Here is a 16422-nt window from a genome sequence, read left to right on the forward strand (position 1 = left end):
TTCATGACCAACAATAGTAGGATGAGCATCTGTGACATAAGTGGACACATCCATCCCCAAAAGCACGATTTCAGCAGCCAACAACAGTTTAACCACAGCAACACAGCTGGTATAATTTCTCCGCTGGTATCATTTCTCTGCTTCCTTCCCTGCTCAGACCTTTGGTATTTTCTTAATACCCAAACTCCAGTGACCGAGCTTTTGCAAACAAGGATATCCAAACTCGAGCAGTATCCAGAACCATTACACCTCTGGCTGCCACCTTAACATGGTGTCTGATAAAACAGCCTTTGAAATTGTTCTGCAGAACTACCAGAGTGCCAGTGGTACTGAGGAAAACTGCTCCAATCACTGAAAATTTGAAGCAGACCATTTAGAAATTGAAGAACTCTAACAGGGACAGTAAAGCAAGAGTTAAATAAGGTTTTGGTACCTTTTCACCAAGGCAAACAGAAACTTAGTTGGACCATGTAACCTGATGTGTCCTTAGGCTGGCAAAGAGCTACTGAAAGCACATAAAGCATCACCTACTGCCTAATTCTTATATCTCAGTAGCTAATTTTGATACTTCAAGTGATGACTGATCATCTCAGATGAGAACCTGTTTCTTATAAGGACAAATTATTTCCTTTAAATTAACACAGTCAATAATAGGGCAGGATAAATAATCATCCCACCCCATCCTTCAGAGCAAGTGAAGAAATACAGGTAGGTGTTTTCTCCTTTGAGTGACTGCTGACTCTACATTTAGCCACATTTTCAGATAAATAAAAGCTGTTCCCATATTTTTACAATCAGAAGTCCCTTCTTTTATTATGTACAGAAATAAAAGCTTATATTTGAACACTAGTGTGAACTATATATATTCAGTGTTTGAGTCTGATGACAAAGCATAAGAAAGAGGAAGATTGCTCCAGTAATTATATAAAACGCAGCAGTCATTTAACTCTGCAGTTGCAAGCTTTTATTTGGGTAAAGTCTTTCAGGATATAGAGAATTTTCACATACAATGAGAATTTAGGAGGTATTTTGACAGCTTATATTTCCATTCCATTTTCTTTAATTTTTCATCTATAACAACTTTATGTTGTCAAGATTCTTTTCTTAAAATGTGATTTTCTTTGAAAGCTTCGCTCAAACATTCTGCTTAACTTTGGCAGCAAATGTAATCAAATCATTTCTCTGTCTGTTTTTTATGCCTCCATGCATCAAAAAAAAACTATTGACAAAGTCAAGAAAAAAAAAATTTAAATCTGTGTTTGTTTTTACATTACCTTTAACTGAATTGTAACCACCCCTTTGACCCCTGCCCCTGATGGACTTCATCTGAACTCTGCTGGATTTTTGAGGACTTGGAACAAGAATGAGGGGAGAGCCTTCAAGTCCAGGAGGGAAGCAGGGGTGGTTCAAGGTAAGCAGAGAGGCTTGGTATGTTCCTGAGTTAATCAGCCCTCCCTTCACCCACCTGAGCCATCCCCAAGGAGCAGCTGAGCTCCCAGGGATGTGCAACACGTCTTGCACTGCAGGGAAAAACGAAGGATGTTCAAAGCTGGAAGTGAAGTACGAGATTTTGTCTAAAAGCTGCTTGCAAGAGTTTCCTTGCAGAGCACTTGCTGAGTGCCTGGGCCTGGGTGTTTAAACAAGGGCTGGTCTTGCACACACTGTCTCTTGTTCATGGTTAATCCTGCAGCGAGGTCAAATAACGTCAGCTCTGAGTTACCACAGCCATCTCCAAGGCAACTGGCGAATATACAGTGTAAACACACGATTACAGATTCACTGTGCATCCAGGAAGGAGGAGGAGGAAGAGCTGGACTAAAACAAGTCAAGGTTCCATTGAAATCAAAGTAGTCAGTGCTGAAGCAACACTGGGCAAACACTATGGTGTCAGCAGAGGGTATGAAAAAACCTGGGTTCTTTCCCATTTTGCTTCTCCCCAGCACCCCCTTCACCACTACGTATTTTTTATTTAGGTGGTTTCTTCAAAATGAGGTATGAGCACAGAAGAGGTGTTATCCACATGGTTGCTTTACACCTGAGATGTGATCTCTTCCCTTGCACCACAGCCCCAGACAGTGCAGGAACGGGATTACATTTCCAGAAGGTCCACTAAATCTTAATCCAATAGAAGCTGTATTTTGGGACAGCACCCATCCCTATCTAACATCACACACCACAAGACCATGACTACACTGGGTAAAAAAGAACCAAAACAACACATTATTACTAAAAGAACAACTGAGAGAAATGCCGTCTTTCCCCTTTGAATCATGAAAGGAGTCAGATTTCCCACCAACAGCGACAAAATGAGCCTCAGGGAGCCCCCATCAGTGACTCACTCACATCTGTGGATGGCAGCAGAGGCAGTGCCTAGAGCATCACCGTGGTACCACCTGGCAGCCACTGCCCTGGCCACACCCACCGCTGCTCCGAGGGCCAGAGATGATAGGAAAGCATCGCTCCTGCCCGGAAATCCCATCAGGCATGCTGGTTCCCACATGGGCTGAAGGGGAACACTAAAGCTTTTCAGTTCCTTTCTTGGCGACACAGCCACGGTCCCCAGAGGGAGGTGAGGTCATTGGGAGCGGGGCTGGCAGAGCCCCACGCCCACCACACAAAAGCAGGGAAGGAGTCACCCTCTTCTTCCTCCTCTTCTAGGAGAAAATAAGCACTAATCTAATTGATTGCACGGGGCTCCAGCCATCAGTAACCATAAAAAGACTTCTCTTCCCAAGCCAACTGAACAACATGAACAGCACAAAAAGAGGAGGAAATGAAAAAAAAAAACAACAAAAAAACCACACAACATAGAGTGGCCAACTTTTAGCCACTCATTCCCAGCAGAAAGAACTCCTTAGCACAAATTTTACTCCACGTGCATCTTTCATAAAACAATACTTAGGAGTTAGATAAAAAGACAAACCCAAGAAAAACACTTGATGGCTTGAGCTACACTGTGTATAGTGAAAATGTCAGGCGTTTTTCTCACACTAGCAGCAATGTGCTGCATAGCAACAAGTCAGAATGAAAGGTTAATGGTAAGGACTGCAGCCTGGAACGCACTCGTTCCCACGGTCCTGAAGTCACCAAAGGGAAATGCTGCACCGATTTGATTTGTTTTGTTTTGCTGATGGCACAGAGGCTTAAGAAGAGTGGTGGGCTTTCGTGTGGCACCAAGCAGCACACATCCCCTGCCACTGCAAGAGTTCCAGAAATGCTGAGCAGGTTTTAGGGGAAAGGGCTGTACTGCACCAGGACTACAGCAATGAACCTCACTGAGTCAAGCAGGTGCTAAGTGTAGCTAGGACTATCCAGGATGTACATCATTTGTACAACAGCATCTCTAACCTGGCAAATGTGTCCTCCGCTATCTTTAATGCATTTAAAAGCTTTTACTATGGGTAAAGGTAACTGTGTATTTTATACAGTAGAATCTCATAGTTTCACATAAATAACTGTAATCTCAAAGTCATTTAATTCTAGCAAAATCAAGACAGAGATTTTTAAAAGGCAAAAGCAGTCACCCGAACCATTCTACTCCCTGTGGATGTGTAAATGAGGAGTAAGACAACCAACAAAACAGCATTACATTCCAGTCCACTTCTATTAACCAAATTTCATAGACTGATACACTGATATGCAAAGCAAGGTAATTGTTTACCAGGAGAAATTGTCTCCAGACTCCCAGGATTAATCTTTCTTGTGCTTGTGCAGTGTTGGACAGTTGATCCAGTGAAGACCAAATAAAAAACTACATCATCTTCAACTTTATCTTCCTCAGTCAGCTGCACTGTAATAACAGAGTCACCCTAGGAAAAAGAACAAGAAACAAGGTTAGGTTTACATGAGACCGAAAACTGCACCATATAATATAAAACTTCTCAACCTACAAGGCTCACGCTCTCTGTTCATACACACTTTTCACACAACTTGGGGCCCATCCTAATTTTTAGATATGCAAGTAATCCTTAGCATCACACCAAGCCAACAGAGCAGAAAATATATTGAGCCCAGCTCTGGAAAGAGATATGTAAAAATCTCCACGGTATATTCAAAACAGCAACTTAATATGGTGAAATGACACCAAGTCCAAAAAACAGTTTTAGGGTTTGCTCAATTTTGCTATCAGCAAAAATTATATTTTAAAAGGGCACACACAGTTATCATAGTTAACCCAGCACAGGAGACAGTAAATACACCTGAAATGCCTACACCTGAATGGAAAAGAACAGGGCCAATATCCATCAACCTCAGTTTTCCATGGAGAAGGGAAGGCAAGGAAAGAGGATGGCTCGCAGTTACTACACAACTGAGTGAAGCATTTTCATTTGATCATAAAACCACAGACTCATTTAGGCTGGAAAAGACCTCTGAGATCGTAGAGTCCAACCATTAACCCAGCACTGCCAAGTCCATCACTAAACCATGTCCCCAAGTGCCACATCTAAAATTCTTTTAAATGCCTCCAACATCTCATCATACATCATCTATCAGCCTGAAAGATTATATAAACTATGAGACAATGGGAACAACAGTCTGTAACATGACCTTCTGCCCCTTTTCTATCAAGATCAAAACCAGTTGGATGCCCCAGTTTTACACTGCAGCTGTGGTTGCCAGCTCTCTGCCACCATCCCATTGAGCATATGGTTACAGCTGGAAATCTGGAAAAGATTTTATTATTATTACAGATTATGTAATTCTAATTTGCATATTCAAGAAAATACACATCTAATTTCCTTTAAAACCTTCTCCTTAAGATCACTCAATTCATCCCTTCTCTTTGTCAAACGTAACTATTGCAGAAAATTCCCAGACTTCCCAGCCCTTCCATACACCACTGCCATTTTAGCATCTCTTTCCACACTCTGTCTCACATCTCCCCCCTTTCTCCCTCAGCTCCTTTTACTCTTCCTCCTCCAAGTTCATGTCCAGTTCTCCTCTGATCCAGCCTGTCTGGTACTCTTGCCAGGGGCAGGACTGCACCTTGTTTTCATAGAAACGAGGTTTTGTAGTGCAGTACATGACCAGCCCCTGGTCTTAGAACCAAATATGTGGGTCAGTGCTGTAACACACAGGGAAAAAAATCCAAAAATTTAAAAAAAATAATAAAAAAAAAGGAACCCTGAATATCATTTGCATTTTCAGAAGTTGTAGAGTTACAAATGTGCATTTTAAGAAGGTCTCACGTGATAATATCAGACCAGACTTCCAGCTGGGGAGAAAGGAACCATGTAGCAAAAGTATATCTTGTATAGAGAGTCAGTGTTAAAATAAAAACAGGTGCAAAAAGAAATAAATCAAGCTTTAAATTCAAGCATGACCATTCCACATGCTGAGTTGAAAAGTAAATATTCCATTTCACGCAAATGGATCCAGTTTTGAGCTGATGTTCAAAAAAACAAAAGCTCAAGTTTTAACCTACAAACCCTTTGTGCTTTGGCTTTTTTACTCGTCTTTGTTCAAACCGTTTCTCCCTTAAGGCATGAACATGAAAGACTTCAAATGCAGGTGGCACTTCAGAACACTCACCAACAGAACTGAGTGTTTAACATGATATCTGTTAAAGGAGATTTTTTCTTTTATTTAACTCAGAAATCAAGTACAGCTAGTCCAACCTCTGTGAAAGGAAAGCAAATCCGCACAGAGTGCGACACCTGTCTATCCATGCAAACTACTCCTGTTTCTAGGAAAAGTAATTTAATTTGCATCAATATCACAAGAGATAATTTGCCTATTTTGTTATTGACAAAAAACTAGTAAATACATGTAAGAAACCCCAACACCAGAGGTTCCACATAACCTGAACTCTCAGCTGAGACACAAAACATACAAATGAACTTCTTATATAGATACCTGACCTAATTTTGAAGGTGGAAGGTAGTCAGACCAGGTGACTTCCAGAAGTTCTTTCCAAATAACTGGTTCCATTCTTTGTATTTTAATTCAGTTCATTTAAGGTATCATTTAAGTCTATGGGGAGCACAAATTATCATCAGCTGATATCAATTTAAAAGGCTCTTCAGCTGTGTCTAAGCAGCACTTTATGGTGCTCCTCCACCCTGCTTCCCACCTTCAACAAAGACTATGGAACACTGAACATTTTACTTATTAATTTGAATTTTTAAGTTGTCTCCAAATATCTTTGGTAAGACTGATAATGTGCTTCACTCTACTCACAGGTGTCATCTGAGCTACTTCTCAGTTGTACCAGGCCTAGTAGAGCTCACTGTGCGTGAGGTGATCGGAGATCCCAGAAGCAAAAGACCATCTTTCTTCAACACACATCTCTACCTCCCACTTACCAAAAATTTCATTGTTCACTGCCAATTTTAATTTGATTGTTAAGTTATATTCAAACAACGTATTTATTTGGAAAGGAAATAACGCACAGAACAAACCCTGCTCTTTCCAAGATTTCTGGAGTTAAAGAAAATCAGTTACAAATGCAGGCAAATTCCTCCAACCCACACAGAAGACTTTCCAACAGCCCTACTGCATTCAGCCTCCAAAAACATTTTAATTGAAGTATGTTTACCTTTATTCATTTAATATTGTCCAAAAAATGTCATCTGTTCAGTATCACTGCCACACAAGGTGGTTATTATAACCCTTCTTTCATCCTGAATGGCTAGAAATGGGAGGCCAGCCTGCCAATATCCCTTTGGTGAAAGTACAGACAGATCAAAGCCATTCTCTGGAACGCTCCAACAAATACGAATAATTTAATTTCAAAACTAGTTTGGATCGACTAATATTTACTTGGCTTAAAGCCCATTGGAAATGAAAACATTCCATCTTGGTCCATTCATGAAAGAGGCCACCCTTTCCCTTGTTCGGATCTGAAAAATCTCTGGTCTCAGACAGTTGTAACGGGATGTAAAGAAGGTGGATGTGGCTCTTTCTTCTAAATATACTCCCTTTTTCAAACCAAAAGGGATGGGTGCACTGGAAAAGCCAAACCTGACCTTGGGCTTTAAACCAGAAAACAATCCAGAAAGGGATTTTAGAGTGGCCCTACTCTGAAGCTTTGACTTAGTTAAGGCAGCAGAAATATAATTATCTCTAGAAAGGCCCAAATGCTGTAACTAGGACTAAACCCCAAAACTATCCAGACAAGGCACCTGTTTATCAGCATATTTTGCTGGCATTAGCACAAATCCACCTTTTTAGATATTAGTTTTACTAATACTGCAGTTAAAGGCATGTGGATTTTATGCAGGCAAAGAACGAGCAGCTCTGAGTAAGCCTGTTAAAATGCACTATTTACCTTCAAAGGCTTTTCTTTTTTTTCAAATGGAAGACTTCAGCAATATTTAGAAGTGACGATGAAGTGAACAGAATCTTTAAGCTCGAAAGAATTAAGATCACTTATGTTATCACCTCAAAAATAGTGTCCGCCTTCCAAAAACAAATAATTGTGGCAAGCATGAAAAGACATCTTTCTTTTCCACTTTGGGCTCTGAAAATCTGTCTGATTTTGGGGAATTGGTCATCATTTGGGACCATGAAAACAACCCTGGCAAATGCAGAATTCAAGACTTCTGCATGAAAACCAAGTGTTTAGATGGCAGTGGGAATGGTTCCCTGAGGGACATCAGCTCTACCAGCAACAGGTACATTTCTCTAAAATGGACTGCAAAGGGAAAATATATTCTTAGCATGCTGGCTAACAAATTTTAATGTTTCTGAAAACAAACAAACAAAAACCAACACAACAACCAGACAAACAAACAAAAAAAAGCCAAAACCACAAAAAAAGGGCAAGCTGTATTTTTATAGCTGAAGCATGTGATTTTCAAGCTGGTTTTCCACCCCCCCCCCCATGGTTCATACTGGGAATTTTGAAGTATATTACTTAAGCCACTAACTACCCACTGACCTCCATACAGAGGCTAAAAATACTTATGAAAATGAAGCTTGCTTTAGAGAGTAATACTTCAGCACTCAAGTATTGCTTTAACATTCTGCTTTTAATGAGAAAACACTAACAACCAGTAATCATTAATTTGTTTTAAATAGAAAAGCAACATTTCTGCTGCCAACCACTGATAGCAAACTCTGGCTGTTTCTTTCATGCAGGGAAAACCTTTTGAATGGAAAGTCCATGGGTTAGATGGGTTAGAAATTCACATGAAGGAAAGAAACCTTCCACAGTATGTTTCCTTCTAAGAGTTGTTGTAGATGTTGGCATTATGATGCCTCATTAAAGAGGCTGGATCAGGTGCTGGTTTAGATGACTAAACGTAACCTGCCACTGTAACAAGTTTTGTTTTGTTTCCGCTACTCATAACATGAATCAGATCCTTGCTGGGTCATTGCCTATTGCATTTTTGTTTGTTCCCCTTTGGAAAGCCCTAAACAGCTCCCAAGAGAGCTTCACTGTCCACAGGGGGACAGCACAAAATCACAGCTGTGGTTTCTTCCCTCTCCTTCAATTCAGGCTCATTGGTACCTTTATTTATGCCTTTTTAGATGGAGTTGGACTTGCTGTTACCTCAGCCACTGCTCGACACTGTGTGCACAGGATCGGGCTGTAGTTCCAGCAAGAGGCAAGTCCTTTCACATCCCTATGCTTTGATTTTCCCCATCAATGGAATGGGAATCGTGGTTCAAACACGAGCATTTTTCATCCAAATGGCTTCTAAGGGAACAGCTGGCTTTTCAATCATATGACGTTTTCTTTGGAAACTGTGCAGCACTGACAATAATTAAGCTAGACAAAAATCAAAGGGAAAGTTGAGACAATTCCACCTCAAACTGAGAACTGCAGGAGACTCTGAAAGCAGCTGGAGGATGGAAAAGCCAAGTGCAAGGCAGCTTTAGAAAATATAACAGGAATTATCAAGCAAGAAAGTACAATATAGTTGTTTAGATGCTTTGATGATCTATTACCATCTACCTCTGGCAGTACAAAACGAGATCAACAGTTAAACTGCTCCCAGGCAGTGTCCATATCTCAGCTGAGTATCCTGGAAGATGCCTCCCACATAAGGTTACCTTGGGTTGGTGCAAACTTGTGCTTAAACCTCTAGAGAATGACATCTGGGAAGGATAAATGCAGCACGTGGACACATGGACATCTCCATGCAGGAAAAAAACCCAGGCGCAGTCACACAGGCTCCCGACTGCAAAAGGAAATGGGGGTTTGGGCAACTATTTTTAGAGCAAACATTACAGTGCTCTCATCTCCTGGAATAACCCTTTTGATTGAGAAAGGCTTAGATCCCAGTATTTCCAGGTCTGACTAAGCGCTCCAGTGAGTGACACAGAACTATCACTGCTGCCTCATAAAACCACAGGATGCTCTTCTTCCATGGCAAGAAAATAACTTGTGACCAGCAAAGTCTTCCAGGCTGCTATTCCCAGGTTAACAGAAGCAGATAAACAGCTCACCCTTGAGGGGTGGAATCTTGGGATGGGTCCTACCTTCAAAACACCCCACTGAGTCCCCTTCCCTCTCTGCCCTGGCATGGGGTGAGTTGTCAGTGGACCTCAGTGCTGCAGCCTGAAGCATCCATCCCCTTTTCCAGATGTGGCCATTTACCCTGCAAGCTCCCAGCACACATATATAAAAGGAAGGAACCATGGGAGGAGGCCAGAAGTACCTATTACAGCAAGATAACAGCAGTCATTACAGACATCCTCAATTTCACCAGTACTGACTCAACTTCACCAGTATTGACTCAGAGGAGTCACATCAAACACAGTTTATTCTGCAGAACTCCAGGCCCCAGAAACAAAGGTAGGGCTGTGAAATCTGTCTGAACATGAGCAGCTCTAGAAATCCTTCCTTGCCTCGAGATATCCCCCGTGATAAAGGCAGTGACCTGGGTCAGGAGCGTGGAGAAAGATGGATGTGTTCGGGTGGAGTGTTGCAACCTCCTGCAGATAAAACCTTCAGGGAGAGACTCCAGAAATAAATAGAATGGCAAGCTGCCAAGTTTGGGGCAGATTTGTGTCCTTTTTCATAGTCAGTGACTTCAAACTCCTTGATCTTAAAGCATGAAGCAGAGAATTTTTCTTAAATTTAAAAAAAAAAAACAAACACAAAAGAAGACAAAGATAATTACTCCAATGGTTTAAATAAAATAATTATTAACATACACACAAAAATCAATCTCCAGGCCTAACCTTATTTCCTTTCCAAATTAAGAGCAGTGCTATTATCCCTGCCAGTGAAAGGTTTCAGGTTAACGGTGTGGATACCGAGCCTCTCCGTGATGAGAAAACCAGATTTTGCAAAGCAGTCTCTTATTCTTTGGAAAATACAATCATAGACTATTATGTCTTGCCCACAGGCCACCAAAAGAGCAGAATGATGCTACATATTTTTCTGCCACCACATAGCAAATCAAGGTGATACCTTCCATATTTCATTAACACTGCACTGAGCCAAGTGATCCCCTCTTCCAATACTAACCACAAAGCCATGACTGAAACATTGACAGATAGGCAAAATAACTTTGTTCTCTCCACCACTTTCTTCCCCCAAAGGTGAGAAAGAATTTGGTCCAAAAGTAAGATTAGCTTAGCACATTGATGAATAAAATGTTGATGCAAGGAAAAGTAGGGATGCAGAGTCAAAAGACTATTTATTCAGGACTCTGTGGGTAAAAAGAATCTGTGGGAAAACATGGACATTTATGATAAATAGCCCTGAGCTGTTGTCTCCAGGCCTAAGCTGGCTTCCACAGGTCCATCCTGAGTGCGACCTGTGCTAAAAAGCACAGCACTGACACCCCCAACTTGCCTTTCTGCAGAATCAACATCATTACAGCTGATTCATTAACACCATCTCAGCCACACTACATCCTGAACCAGTCCAGGACTCTAATCCTGCAGCAGGGTTTGTTTGCAAAGAGATAAAAGGTCTGAGGAGAGCAAGGAGTGGATTTCGTCCTGTGAGCTGGTACGAGCAACACAAACTCCTGCAGAAATGGGTACACTTGAAGAAACCTGTTATTAGCAGCCCACATCCTTTGATAGAACATGTCTTAGTCTCCAAATCAATCATCTCAGAGATGACTCTTTATTGAGTGTCAAGATGCTACTGTAAGTATTATACACATATTAATCCATGCAGCTCGAAGGAGATCTCTACAGACTGCCAACAGAAATCCATCAAAATAACAGGATCTCGGTAGTGCTGAAAGAGACACACGATTTATCTTTATGGATAGATCTTCCTGACATACCACTTTGCTACACAGAGCCAGGGAGGTTATTAGATTGGGCTGTTAATAGCTAATTTAGCTGGTACCACTGCCTTAGCACAGGGTTCCACGTGCAGCAGTTGTCTACCAACATTTGCTCAGAGGATGCTTAGTGCATGTGCTTGGTGTTGGCCTCTGCTATACAAAGCCAGCCTTCCCACACTAAACAGCCAAGGCATTTCTTATAATTTTTAATGTACAAAGACTTCATAAAATTAACACTAAATTAACAGCAAAATGCAAAATAAAATCAAACTTAAGGAGAAAAATTAAAAGGATGAGAAAAGTGCCATTCACCCTTTTGCGATAAATGCAAACACCCAGCGAAGAACTGCGATGGGAACTTTATTATTTAGGTGAATCTGAGAGTATAGTGAAGAAAATATTGATTTAATTTTCATTTATTTGGGCAGTTTAGTGTTAGCCAGACTGTGCACTTTCTGTCCTCGGTCACCATGGCCTGTACTGCCTGAACAAGCAATTAGTGACAGTAACCCCAAGCCCCTTCCACCACAAGCCCTGTACAGCTCTGGTACAGAGGAGGAGGAGACAAGGAGGGACAGAAAAGCAGTAATATATTGGGGTTTACCTTTAAATTATGCAAGTCTCCATGTAATGTCACCACATATACATGAAGTCAAGGCAAAAGACAGGAAAATTTCTCTGTAGCAGAATATCCCCTCTAGTACCACCCAGTTCCCACAAGTACTGATCTTACTATGAGTTTTTTTCAGAAATTGTGGACACTACTTCAATCAATTCCTAGAAAGCACACCCAAATTGATGTGAATGTCTTGCTCTGGCCTCATTCTGAAGCCTCTTCCTGAAGCCTACACTTAGAGAACTGAACCAGATAATTTTATTACCAGCTGCTTGAGTGATTGATAGTATTTCCTACTAATTATTCACCTAGCAATAACAACAAAATTGCAGTGCTCAGGAGCAATACAGCAGGCAGTCTGAATGTGTGCAGTGACTAACACAAATCCAGCTACTCTCTTGGCACCAGAGAGGTGGAGAGAGTCACAATTCCTGGAAGATAAAGTACATATGATGACACATTATTAGAAACAATCTCATATCACTGGGGTATTTTCACAAATAGCCTTGATGTGTCTTAAAGGAAGAAAAATAATCAGGTTTGAACACTAAGATCCAAAGACAGAAGAGAGCTGAAGAATGGTGTTTTCCTGGTGCTTCAGCCTCCTCTACAGTACAGCAAAATGCTCGAAGAGACAGAGCTCAGTGTGTTTCAGGGCACTCATTTTCCTGCCAGCTGCAGAATATCCTCACCAGTCTTTAAATATTTCACAGCTACAGTACTTAGGGCTACTGTAATGACTGAGGCACTTTTTAAACTGACACTTTTGCCATTAGAGAACAGAAGCCATTATAACCATTACCCTCCTGAACAAGTACCCCCCACAACCACAACTACAGACAGATGAAACTTCTGCAATGTTTAGTAGAAAGACTTTGAAACAACGATACAAACACAGGCAGCCCTGAAAACGTGTCCTGCGACAGAATTGCCACTTGATGGCACTGCACAGCACTGAGCTACAATTATCCACAGTTATTTTATTTTCCACTTAAGCACAATATGGAATTGTTTTACTGAACAAGGCAGAAGAAGAGCACTTGCAGAGAGGCCACATGTGGCAGAGCCTTTCGAAGCAATGGGAGACGCTGTAGGGAGAGTTCAGGGGATTTCAGAGGTTATCTAAAATCATGCCTTCACCAAATCCACATCTTCATAACCACTGCTCTCACATCAGCTCTGCTGTCAGAACTCTAGTCTAGCAAAATGACTGTCAGCACTTTGTTAGAGGAAATACAGCAGGGATATGTATCCTGAGGAATGAGATAGGAAATGTGTTTGATCATTTTAAAGGTAACATAATATTTATGAACTCTCTACATAAATAAATTCCACAGAGGAAGAGTAGCTGAAGAGTTTCTTCATCCTTTTAAACCCAAGTGCTGATCTCTGTTGCTCATTCCTCCCAAGAGGAGAGGAGGCAACACTGTCAGCAATGCTGGGGATGAGATGCAATCCCTCAGTGTCTGTCCAGGCATTACCCAGCTCACCAGCTAGCACAAGAAATAAGGAATCCTAAATGAAGAGCCCAAGATATATACATAATGTCACCCAATGTTAATATAATTTAGTGTGACAATATAAGGATTCCTTCTGTAGCTTCAGAAAACCAGCTGAAACAATCCTAAGAACTCCCCAGAAGCAGATCATTGTCTCTGCTTTCCCACCCCTACCAGCTGTACCAGCTCTGGCATTTTTCTTCTGCAAGTCATATTGAAGTTCACACATAATGCTGCAAAGCAGTGGTGAGTTAAGGGCAGAATTTCAGACAAGTGCTCGAGACTTCAAGCCAGACCATTTATTGTTTACGAGCACTTTCATATCCACAAAACAGGATCATAGAAGAAAAGTTTAAATAGATAATGATGGGAGGAGGGCTTTGAACTCAAATAACCAGTACTTTTAGTCCCAAGACAATATAGAAGAAGGGTTGAGAAAAGGCCACTGATCTGCAATTTAAGCAAGGGCTTATCCTGTAGGAAGGTGATGAGGATGGTCTGGCAGCCTTGTCTGACTTCCCTGGCCAAAGCTGTGTTCAGTAAATGCACAAAGGTGACCAGTTCACAAACAACCCCGTGCTAACATCACACAGATCTCACGGGCTAGTGAATGCCTCTCTGGACAGGAGCCAGCCAAGCAATCAGCCTCATGATAACCAAACTGTGCACCAGAAGTCTGCCTTTAGGTATGGGGGAACCCAGAACCAGCAGGGAGCTTGGCAGGGGATGGTGCTGAGCTCAGGTGGCAGCTGCCAGACATTCATTTCCACAGAAGGAATGGCTTCCTGCATGGTGTAGGCCAGGGCTGGGGAAGTGGAGGATGAAAAGAATCTAAATTGAGGATCTAAGTGACAAAAACTAAAAAGATGAGGTCAAGCACAGTTTAGTGAGGAAAGTATTTTGCATGGAGAATGAAAGCAGAGCCAGACAGGCAGCAATATACACCTCTCAAAAAATCAGTTTATTCAGGCGCCCCGGCTGACTTTCTTAAAACCAAGCAGCAGGTTCTTCCACAAGCAACACAAGCAAACATTTTATTTGTTGGAGGTGATCAGAGGCCTTCACTTATTCATAACTCAAAGACGTTTTGAAGGTGGGGCAGAAAACTAGTTTGTCATTATGAAGAAATCAAGTACCCAACAAATAAAAGACAAGAGATTTATCAGATTCTCTAACCACAGAGCTGAACTAAACATCAAGGCTCATTCTCCTCTTGCCTAAGGACCTCGAGAGAAAGTAAGACAGGGCTTCTGTATAGTGACTTTTGTGAGAAATTCCCATATCAAAAGCATGTAAGGTATGTTCTACCTTTTCTGCTGGACTGACCTCAGATATTCAGGCATCTCAGTGGCCTCTGTCAACATAAACGCCACTAAGCAAAAAAATTCAGTGTTAGTAGAAAAGTAACTAAACCACAGCTGCCAACCTCATGACAACATCTTATTGTAGAATTATAAAGGTATTTCATTTTGCCCTTTTGTCCCCTTGGTAGAAATTCCTGAAGAACAATAATTGTCCAGCACACAGGAGTGCACAAGCGACACCGACATGGTTTCAGAAACAGCAAGAATCTGGATGTCAGGCACATGCAAGTGCAACACCTCTCAGCACTCAGGGGGCCACAGCACTTGGGACAGACTGCTGCCACAAGCCTCAAGCTCTCTGTATTGAGAACCTTTTTTACTTCAATCCTTTAATATTTATTCAAAAGAGGTTAGGTTTTTTTCTTAAAACACAAACATCAGAGGGTATCACAATTGTTTTTCTCAGGAATAAACCATGCACTTCAGTAGAACATCATTTGATATGAATATGTAAGTGGGTAAAAGATTATTATAAGTATTATCGGTTTTTTCCATTTTAGATTAAAGTAGGACACACTGGGAAATTTACAGGAGCAGTTCATTCATTAACAGAAGAGAGGACCTACTGTACCCAAACCCTAGGTTATATTAAGAGAGGGTCAATGCATTCTTTCTGGGCCTTTTGAAGTTCATACTTCATTAAGTTGCGTGACATTTTGCCTTGAAAGTGGGAGCTCTCATCTCTATCAAAAAGTCTCCTTGAGAAACTCTGCAGGTTACACAGCTCCTAAGTGGCAGTTTAGACAAGAGACTCCATCCACAGACCTGATTAAAGACCAAAGTCAGTGGCAGCATTTTTATCAATTAAGTGTTTGCCCTCTCATGCAATCACCAGTTATGACACATTTAGGTTTGTCACTCCAAATAACGTGGGCACACCTTAGGCAAACCACGCAGAGGAGGAGTGCTGTGATTTAAAACAAGTTTGTTCCTTTTAATCTAAAAGGAAAAAGGAAAAAAGTTTGTAGCAATACATCATCCTTCTCCAGCTGCTAATCTTTTCCATTTCACACCCACTGATCATTATCACCATGAAAAAAACACTCCTGTCTTAAAGGCAGATCTAAGGTTGTAGCCTTGGTTGTAATCAAGAGTAGACGAGCTTAATGTTTCCCAACATGTTCCCTTCATGTCACCCCAGTCCTTTTCCAAACCATTCATGCCTAATACTATTCTCAGGTTATTTTTTTGGGAAAACACAAAAAAAACAAGCCAAACCAAACAAACCAAAAAACAAATCAACATTGATTTCAGAGGGGCAAGAGATGTGACTGGGTTAGAAAGCTGATCAATAACACTACAAAGACCCCACAGCCAGCAGAAGCTGAAATCAGAAGCCAGGCACATCACTTCTGAAGTACAATTTTCAGGACTCTAGCTGAAGAGTCAACCTTGGTAATTCCCTCACATGCACTCAATATTTATTACAGTTTTGTCAGAAACCTTGATCCTTTTGTAATTAAATCTCCTGCTGAATACTCTGCTGGACTCCCAATTAATGACAATGTTTCTAAAAAGATCAACACTTCACCTTCGCAAAGCTCTCTCCCATTTTCTTGCCTGGATGTTAGCAATAGTGGAGTTTAAGCTAAGTGACTAATTTATACTATTTCATCTATTAACAGAAAGGTTAGTGAATCACAACAATAAAATGGTCACTTACTAACAAACCTCCATTGTTTAGAGCCTTTCTCATCCTTTTTTTCCATACTCCTTGATGATCTGGATATTGCAATAACACA

The 16422-nt window shown here is 41.2% G+C and overlaps 1 protein-coding gene across 15 annotated transcripts in view; it reads right to left on the minus strand.

Moving 5' to 3' along the window:
* Positions 1–16422, minus strand: part of AKAP13 (A-kinase anchoring protein 13) — a 212696-nt gene that overhangs the window by 131086 nt on the left and 65188 nt on the right. For all 15 annotated transcript variants that reach the window (XM_050309179.1, XM_050309185.1, XM_050309181.1 and 12 more), the window contains one exon: positions 3662–3809. In XM_050309179.1, the coding sequence (XP_050165136.1) occupies positions 3662–3809 (148 nt within the window). The remainder of the gene's footprint in view (positions 1–3661; positions 3810–16422) is intronic.

The sequence above is a fragment of the Myiozetetes cayanensis genome, unplaced genomic scaffold, assembly GCF_022539395.1.
Source record: "Myiozetetes cayanensis isolate MyiCay16 unplaced genomic scaffold, myiCay2020 scf14, whole genome shotgun sequence".
In the NCBI taxonomy this organism is placed as follows: Eukaryota; Metazoa; Chordata; class Aves; order Passeriformes; family Tyrannidae; genus Myiozetetes; species Myiozetetes cayanensis.